General features: G+C 31.3%; 2 protein-coding genes across 2 annotated transcripts; one reads left to right on the forward strand and one right to left on the reverse strand.

Annotated features, from left to right (window-relative positions):
• Positions 1-260: 260 nt before the first annotated feature.
• Positions 261-2,947, reverse strand: LOC130796890 (uncharacterized). The gene has a single exon (XM_057659313.1). The coding sequence runs from the start codon at positions 2,547-2,549 to the stop codon at positions 618-620; it is 1,932 nt and encodes a 643-aa protein (XP_057515296.1). The 5' UTR covers positions 2,550-2,947; the 3' UTR covers positions 261-617.
• On the forward strand, positions 2,681-7,290 carry LOC130797156 (uncharacterized). Its single transcript, XM_057659642.1, has 4 exons — positions 2,681-2,755; positions 6,193-6,518; positions 6,699-6,867; positions 6,913-7,290. The coding sequence occupies exons 1-4, from the start codon at positions 2,681-2,683 to the stop codon at positions 7,288-7,290; spliced, it is 948 nt and encodes a 315-aa protein (XP_057515625.1).
• The last annotated feature ends 2,529 nt before the right edge of the window (positions 7,291-9,819 follow it).

Here is a 9,819-nt window from a genome sequence, read left to right on the forward strand (position 1 = left end):
CAATATATCTTGTAATGTAAAAAGTATAATAACTTTTTTTATGCGGTGACCTCTAAAATATTTTCTCCGTTCTGAAATACTCGCTACATTTCGATTATGTGCACTATTCATCGTTCAAGCTTATTTTATATATTGCGATTAATGTGTAAGTAAAAATATAGTCAGGTGGGATCTTTTTTGAATCGTCTAATCACATACTTTCATAATATTAACTTTTTATAATTTTTTAATTTATATAATTTAACATATAAATAAATAAAATAACGTATTAAAACGCTTAAAAAATGAGGGGGGAAGTATACTGTTGAAACTTGGGATGCCATGAAAACATGACCCTAGAAAATGTCCAACGGTTCAAAACGGCATAAAAACAGTAAAACTAAAATAATCATCCCAAATTTACTACAACAAAATATTCCAAATCTACAATCAACTATGATCCAAAAAAACAAAATACTCTATTACTAAAAAAAAAAATTATAAACCTACTGCTCTAGAAAATAAAATTAATTATACTATAATAAAAATTTCAAAATAAAATAATTTACAAAAAACATATCCTAAAAATACCATGTGGCAGATACTCACCATAGACTCAATCTCGACCGTTGATCTCATCAGAACCCAACCCTAGCTGTTTCAACACCAAATGTAGCCGGCCGATGCGGCTCCATCTTCCGCCCATTATCTCTCCCCCACAAGCTACAAGCCATATCCGACGGCGCAATCTTAGCCGCAGCCGATCTCAACGGAGCCGACTTGCACCTCGTTAAAACCAACGGCTCATACGCGCCGCCGCCATTTAAAAGCTTCTGTTCAATTAAATTAGCGACTGTACCACCACAAGCTGGAAAAGAAATTGATGACCTTGCCGGCTGAACCAGGGGCTGAACCACTGGTTCAAACCGCTGTTGAACCGGAAGCGGTGGAGGTTTTTTCTTCTTCGTATCATCTGAACCGCCTAATTTATTCCCCGTTTTATTGGGATGCCGTCGGATGAAATCATTGCTACATACCCAAGTTTCTTTGGACACTTCCATTGATACCTTTGGCTCACACATCATTAACAGTAAACAATCTGGTAATGTTGACTTCTTATTTTCCGCCATTGACGTTGACTTTCTTCCTTCTTGTATCTTTTCTTCTACAATTTCATTTGGGATTATTTCTTCCTTTTCTCTCTCTTTTGACACAACTATTGACTCTTCTGAAGAATTTGATACAGTGGAAGTTGTAGTTCTAGAAAGTTCTAAACTTTCCTCATCTTGTTCTTCTTGTTCTTGTTGATTTTCTTCCAAATTAACAGTCAAATCTTGCTCATTTCCACCATTTTCAACCTTACCTTCATCTACAATTGCTTCAATTGAAAACCCATTATCCAACATTTCATCTTCTACATGGGTTTCTTCTAGAAAATCACACTTTACATGCTCTGTTTTTCCTCTGTTTTCTAACTTCATTTCCTCCTCTTGATCTTGATCATCATCTTCCTCAATAAAATTAGGTAATTCTACCCAAAGATCCAATATTTCTTCAATTTTCTCATACCCATCAATAAATTCCTCTTCTTTATCCTCTTTTACCTCAAATTTCACCTCAAGGTTCACATCTTTAACCTCTTCATCATCATTATCAAGTTGTGGCTCCCACAATTTATGAGAAAGAGAAGCCATTTTCATAGGATCAGATCTACACCTCATCAATAAAAGAGCATTTTTAGGAGGTATACAAATACTAACCCTAGAACCTTCTTCCTCATCCCCACCATTATCATTACCAATCTCATCTTCATTTTTATTAAACAAATCATCAAACTCTATATCATCAAATATAGACCTCCTTCTAGAACATTCTCTTTCCATCATTATACTCTCACATCTAACTTCTTCACCTCCCACAACTAACTCAATATCTTTCCTTTTTTCTTCCTCTTCAACTTCTTGTAATGACACTAACCACCTAAAAACAGCACAAGAATTTGGTTCATTTTCATTTTCCTCCTTAACTTTCCTTCCCTTTTCTCCTCCACTACTAAAACAAGAAGATTTACAAGGAAACAAACAACTAAATTCATTCCCAAAAGCTCTTAAAGCTTCACAAATTGTTAAAGGAAGATGTACCCATCTTTGATTTCTATGATTTAAATTCAACCCACATTCTTGATTTTGAATCCCATGTGAAATCCCATCATGGGTATGTTCAATTCTTCGAAAACTAGCTTCCCCACCACTTAATCTTTTACTTCTACAAGCCCTCATCTTCATTTTCTTGCCTTGTTTCTTAGTCTTTACTCTAACTTGACCAATACAAGTAACTTTAGGGGAAGATGGTTCAGGGTTTTCAGCAAAACCAGAAGATCCCCTTGTTTTCTTGGAAGGAAACATGGTTGGTGATTTATCAATGGTGGTTGTATGAGCAGGACTAAGGATAGATTTGGAAGAACGGCGCAAAGAAGAGGATTTAGAAAGGTGGGAAGTGAAGCAAATGAATAGCTCACTTGTAGAAGTTTGTGTGTTTGTAGCTCTATGAGGTCTTTCAATGATGGACATTATTGAAGGGTGATTATATATTTATATATTTATTTAAATTGTAAAAATAAAAATGGGTTTATTTGGGGTGAAATTATTGGGAGATAGAGATAGAGATGAGATGATTTGGTGGATGTATGGGTGAATGAGTGATGGAAGAAGATGATGGGATGGGAAGAGTGAGAGAGTTGTTGGACTTGGATTGTTGCTATTGTTGCTTGCAAATGGTGAGTAGTGGAGTATTGGTAGTGTTTTGGTAAATGGTAGTGTAGTGTAGTAGAGTAAGTACTAAGTAGTACATGAACAATGGTTATGGGTTAGAGTGTTGGAGACTTGAGTAAAAAAATGGGAAGGTTATGAGTACTTGAAACTTGAAACTTGAAACTTGAAACTTGAAACTTGATAGATTAGTTGATAGATTGGTGTTTGTCTTGTCTTTACACACAAAGCATTCATATCCCAAGATTAGGGTTTTGATGTGATGGCACCTCACTTCACTTTGAGTTTTTGGTGAAAAAGTGGGTAAAAAAGTTGCTATTATCCATTTTAGTTTCACAAAATTTTTCTGAGAGAATAGTCGGCACAACATATTATATATTTTTTAAAATATTATAAGGAAGTATTAAGAATAATATAAGTAGATATTAGATATTGAAAATAGATAGTAAAAATACAGTAAGTAAGTATTAAGGATAATATCAGTAGGCATTAAAAATACAGTAAGTAGGTATTAATCTTTACAGGGCTGAAATGAGATACGTCTTTCAAAAAGATGGTCTCTCAAAAAACTAGATATTTTAATTTTTATCGTGTATCTTCGGTAAATGAGTATTTTAAAGAGTATGATGGTTGATTTTTACATATTTGGTTTATTAATTGGTAAATAGTAAAACTTTTTGTTCATATAATTAAATAAATTATATATATTAGAGTTATTTGTAAACTAATTTTAAGTTAAAATGTGAAAAATATTTTGAATAATTTTATTGTATTTTGGCTTGTTTATCCACTTTTGCTTTTGTAAACAATTAGGAGTAATAATCTAACAACTATATATATGTTGTGATGCTACTTGTCTTATCTTGCTATTTGGTTTGGCTATAGTGTATTATGTGTTACTTAATTTGTTTTCATTTGCATATCATTCTTTAGTCAAGGGTATCACTAGGTGCGACATTCTTTTTTTTACAAAGATATAATATCTGTCAACTAGCTCTTTTAGCTCAAATTCTTATCATAACTTTTATAAATAGGATATATTGCATATAATGATAATGAATCGGCAATTATTTATACTAGCAAATATCTTCATTAATAGTTACTCCTTCCGTTTCTTTTTGTTTGTCCACTTTAAGTTTTTCCACTTAAAAAGAGAGAAATTTATATTTGATTTTTAAAGTATATATTTAAGACAAAATAAATTCACGTGAAATCTTGTTAGATTCGTCTTAATGAAAAAATTTTAATATGTAATTTTTACAATTTATTATAATGCGTACTCTGAAATATCGAGACTCAAAACTTGCGTTGAAATATATGAAAAAGTAAAGTGGACAAAAAAAAAGGAGAGAATAGTTTATAATTTATATAATTGGCTTAACAGCTAGTATAAAAGTCAATGTTTATTAGTTGGTCAGACAAGTCAATTGAACAAATCATCAACAAACAATTATTATATCAAATATTTTCATTAACAATTTAGCTTATACATACTTAATTGCTATAAAAAGCCAATGCTATTATATCAAGTCAGACAAGTCAATTCTATCATTAACAATTAATTGTCAAATACCTCTAAAAAACACCTCTAAAATTTAATTCTACAAAACAAGAAAAAATAAGTGAGTTAAAGAAGTTTGTTACTGTGACATTAAGAGAAAAAAACAGTTACGTTGATGACATAAATAGCGAAAATACGATTTAATTGTCAATTATAGAAATATAGTAAAAAAAAATATATTTTTAAAAGAAAATTCATATTGAATTCAATAAAACCGAGAGAAAAGTTCAAGGAGAATAATTCATTTTAATTGGTATAAAAAACAAGGGCATGCCTTGAGTATGAAAGACAATAAGAGGAGGAAAAGGTGTTACTAAGAGCTTTATGTTGAGTACACTGAAAATAAATATTATTTTTAAAGCTTTGAATAAAATCTTTAATATGTGCCTATACAGATTTTAAGGAGAAGATATATTAGTCTTAAGTATTGTGAACATGATATTCTTCATAAAATATACTTTCTTTATTTTTGTTTGATATTCTTATATTTTTTTTTTCACATTTTTCAAAGTATATGTTTAAAACTCATTATATGTAAAAGCATTGCTTTTAAATTAAAGTATTTCATATAATAATATTTTATACATCGAGATAAATCTAACAATATCTCATCTGAATATATACATATATATTTGTTAAGATTCAATATCAGGAACTTTGTCTGAAAAAAACGATATTTACTTCAATTGAGACAAATCTCAATTTTTAAGCATGTATAAGTTTTTCACTCAAATAGAATATTCGTTGTGGAAACATAAAATGAGAACGAAAAGAGTATTAAATGGTTCCTCCATTGGTTGCATGAGGTGGCTTAGCACAAAAGCATGGATCTATACAGAACAAAATAATTAACAATGCTAATTAATATATTAATAATAATGATTAACACTAATTAATAATCCTACCATTGACTGGGGAACAAATCTAGTCATTAGCTATATACTAGCTAGGCAATGCCCATTGGCCTATTTAACCATGTTTGATCCATAAATATGAAGTTGAACATGGCCAGATCATTAGATATTCTTCATATAAAGCCAAAAACAATGTACTTAGCATCCATTATATACTTGTATGTACTACTACTAAATCAACTTTATTGTGTAATTTCCAAAATAATTTAATCCCATTTATAATATTCTCTTTAACCCTTTGGCCACTAGGCCATATGATTTATTAACACTAAATCTAATCTATTTAATTAATATCAAAGAGAAATGCAATGTTTTTTTTTTCGAGAAAAGATGGATGAGTATTTTTTTTATTATAAATGAGAAGAAAAAAAAATAGATAGTTAAAATGAAATTAAAGAAAGTTAAAACGTATGGATGTGAATTACAAAAGTGATGAATCATTGTCAAAAAAAAGTTGCAAAGTAAAGGAAACCAGCCAAAATAACAAATAAAAATTAAATGAGTGGAATTGAGGGAGTAAATAATATTCGTCTATATATATTAGATCTGATCGAATCAAATAAAATATGTCAATGTAATATTCCTTTTTCTCTTTGAATTAAATTGCTAGTGATAGCAACATATTATAAGTAAAAATATTATTTTAAGAAGTAGTAACAAACTAAAACAAAAGGATAAAGGATAAAACCAAAAGGTTTAAAGAGCTTATGACGTGTACAGAGGAAAGAGATTGTATAAGTAAGAGAGAAATCTATAAAGAAGCCAAACGAGTGGCAAAAAAAGAGGTAGCTGAGGCAAAATGACGGGCTTACGAAGACTTCTACAAGAAGCTAGATACAAAAGAGGGAGAGAAGCATATTTTCAAACTTGCAAAAGTCAGGTCCAGAAAGAAGTAAGACATTGAGGCAGTTAGGTACAACAAGGATGAGGATGGAAAAGTTTTGTTGAGACAAGATGACATCAAAACAAGGTGGTACCATACTTCTCTCATTTGCTAAATGAATCTAGGGGAACAAAGGAAGGAAGAGGACAAACTCCAAACGCCCAAAGCCAACATGAATATGGGTCAAACCGGGACATAACCACAAAGGAAGTTAGTAACGCTCTCAAGGAAATAGGGCGAGCCAAGGTAGTTAGTCCTGACAACATCCCGATTGAGGTATGGAGATGCTTAGGAGAAGAAGGCATTCAATGGTTAACTAACCTTTTCAATGTTAACTGGAGCACACGTAGATGCCCGAGGAATGGAGGAGCAGTACACTTATCCCGTTATATAAAAACAAAGGCGATGCACAAGTGTGTGGCAATTATAGAGGGACTAAACTCCTCGGCCACACAATGAAATTGTGGGAAAGAGCGATAGAGTAGAAAATCGGACAAGAGGCGGTGATTAGAGAACACCAATTTGGGTTCATGCCAGGGAGATCTACCACCGAGGCTATACATGTGTTAAGCAGACTGATGGAAAAAATATAGGGAGAGGAAAAAGGATTTACATATGGTGTTTATAGATTTGGAGAAGGATTATGATAGCATACCACGATATACCATTTGGGAGAGCCTAGTGGCTAAGGGAGTCTCGCGAAGCCATATTGAAGCAATACGAGACAAGTATAATAGAGCATCAACTAACATACAGACACCTGTTGGGATTACAAAGTCATTTCCAGTCAGAGTAGGCTTACATTAGGGATCAGCACTAAGCCCATTCCTCTTTGCAATCATTATAGATGAGCTCTCTAAGTCTAATTGGGAAACCGTGTCATGGTGCATGTTATTCGCTGACGATATAGTGTTAGTCGCAAAAACTTGCGAAGAGGCTAATACTAAATTGGAAGAATGGAGGGCAGTTTTAGAAAGTAAAGGGTTACGTATAAGTCGTATAAATACAGAATATTTGAGATGCAATTTTAGTGGCAATGATCAAGTTGATGCTCAAGATGTGAAAATTGGAGAAGATGTAATCACAAGTACGAAAAAGTTCAAGTACTTAGGATCGGTTATCCAAAGTAATGGGGAGATTGATAGGGATGTTACACATCGTATACAAGCGGGTTGGCTTAAGTGAAGAGTGGGTACCGGAGTGTCATGCAATAGAAAGTTCCCGATAAGACTGAAAAGTAAATTCTACAAATGTGCCATTAGGCCATCTCTGTTGTATGGGACAGAGTGTTGGCCCGTTAAGAAGATTCGTGAACAAAAGATGGAAGTAGCAAAGATGTGAATGCTGAGGTGGATGTGTGGTAACACAATTATGGATAGAATTAAGAACAAGGAGTTTAGAAAGAAGTTAGGCATTGCTCCATTATCTTAGAAAATGCGTGAAAATAGGTTAAGATGGTTTGAACATGTGCAAAGAAAGACTCTCGATTCTCCTGTTAGAAGGATAGAAAGCATCATAGTGAAGGGTAAGAGAAATCAATGAAGACCTAAGAAAACGTGGGTCGAGCAAATAAAGAACGATTTGAGTGAGTTGAGCCTCTCTGCGGACCTGACTAGGGATTGGAATAGTTGAAGACGTGAGATCCATATCTTAGACTACTATTAGTTTAGCTAGCTGCCTTCATAACCTAGTGTCTAGTTGCTTCTTACCCTCTCTATTTTTTTTTCTTTTTTTCTCTCATCGTGGCTTTATTTTATCTATCTTTTATCTTTTATTTGTATTTTATTTTTATGTTATTTTATGTAGATATAATCTTTTTTTGCAAGTAGGTGTTATCTCAAGACAACGTTGCCATTCATATTCTCTTATGCAGGGTTTTTTCTGTTTGGGGTAAAATCGACCGCTTTTCTCTAGTTCTCCCTGTGAAGGGTGTACGAGTATGGATTATGACAACTTCCTCACCTAGACCCTGCTCTCCAGTGGAATATTGGGTATGATGATGATGAGTAACTAATTAAAAGTTATATGAAAAAAGAAATCTAAATTGAGAATTGAGAAAATGACAATAAAATGAAGACCAAAATGATATGCACAAACCATCATTTATCAACCATGTCAATGTTGTTGATAGCTACTCAACAAGACAATAATGTTGATTGAAGGCAATTTGAATGAGATTAAAAGATTGATATGGGTATTTTGGAAAACGTAATCACATGGGTTATTATGAATACAACTTGCTCTGTTTTTATTTGATTTTCTTATTTTCTATTTTACACAGCTTTATTTAATTATTATTTTTCTGTAAAATCTTTCTATTTATATAATATTTTTAAATATAATTAGCTTCTTAGTCATTCTAATTTTAACTTTTTTAATTTTGTGGTTCTTATATTTTCCTACCGACTTTATGTCTTAAAATGTTTTTCACTAATTTTATTTTATATTTTTAATGTTTGTGGTTTTATTTTTTCAACTAATTTTATTTTATAGATTTTTCAATGTTTAAGTTTCCCACTTTTCTCCATTATCTTATTATTTAATAAAATAATATATTTACATCTAAAATATTTATTTTTGGTTGTGAATAACTTTTAAAGAAATATAAAATAAAAATGAAAAAAGTATATACTAATTCTTAAATGAAACGGTCTCAAAGTGAGACCATCTCTATTGGGCTGATCCAATATATATTTTTTATCTTAAAGTGATCATTTATAATGTTAAAGTGATCACTTATAATGTTAAAATAATTATTTTTTTATGGTTCTAGAGTGATTACTTATAACCTTAAAACGATAATTTATAATCTTAAAGTAATTAATTAAATAAATAGACTAATTATAGTATATGTCCGTGTGATACCGTATTAGTAAGAGTAGAGGGTCCGATTGGGACCGGGTCAAACAGAAACAAAAAAGCATCCAAATTCCAAAGGAAAAAGTGCACGTGAGTAGAACCCGAGACTGGCCTCCTACACTTTTTTACTTTAAAGTGGTAACAATTTCCTCATTATAAGGCTATACCATATAGTATATGTATATCTTTGTCATCCTTTTCTATTCTACTTCTATTATTAATTTTTACGTGTCTTTCAAATTGTTATTATAATGGTAATATTATCAATAAAGTAGCAATTTTAATAGGATAAAGAAATCATTATTTATGTATCATAGGTATTAGATAATATTTATTTTTCCCTTTAATTTTATTATATGGCGAAAATTGAAGTGAATTTTTTATGTATCGGATTGTAGTATATTCAAATGGACCAAGAGAATACTATCTTGTCCCCTTTAGTTTACTCTTTAAGGGTAAGAATTTGGGTTTAGAGAGTTTTTTTTGTCTTTTTTATTATCAGTTAATCGGAGAAATAAGAAGAAGAAAAACCAAAAAAATAAAATTAGTTTTCGTGGTGGATTCATGTCTTAAAATAATAAAGGTTTGTAAAAGTGGAATGAACTAAAATAAAAAGTGGGGGATGAAGAGAGTATTGTACAAAATAGTAGAAGTAGCATTTAATTTAACTTTGCGCGGTGTGTTTAGTAAATGTTTTGTGGTTGATTTTTTTTTGCATAGTATTTAGAATTTGGCTTTTAATTGGTCAATCTTTGAAATAAATGTTTGATAAATGACTTTAAATCTAACAGAGATGTTGACCTTTAAACCATAATTAAAAACTATTATAAGTAGAATTTTCATTGACTTTTAGCT

The sequence above is a fragment of the Amaranthus tricolor genome, chromosome 12 (assembly GCF_026212465.1).
Source record: "Amaranthus tricolor cultivar Red isolate AtriRed21 chromosome 12, ASM2621246v1, whole genome shotgun sequence".
Classification (NCBI taxonomy): Eukaryota; Viridiplantae; Streptophyta; class Magnoliopsida; order Caryophyllales; family Amaranthaceae; genus Amaranthus; species Amaranthus tricolor.

Bases quoted from the DNA above. Each gene is read 5' to 3' on its own strand.
- LOC130797156 (XM_057659642.1), top strand. From the start codon at position 2,681: ATGGAAGAAGATGATGGGATGGGAAGAGTGAGAGAGTTGTTGGACTTG. The intron at 2,756-6,192 runs GTGAGTAGTGGA...CATCAAAACAAG, and splicing joins GCTATTGTTGCTTGCAAATG to GTGGTACCATACTTCTCTCA. The intron at 6,868-6,912 runs GTTGGGATTACA...GGCTTACATTAG, and splicing joins CAACTAACATACAGACACCT to GGATCAGCACTAAGCCCATT.
- LOC130796890 (XM_057659313.1), bottom strand. From the start codon at position 2,549: ATGTCCATCATTGAAAGACCTCATAGAGCTACAAACACACAAACTTCT.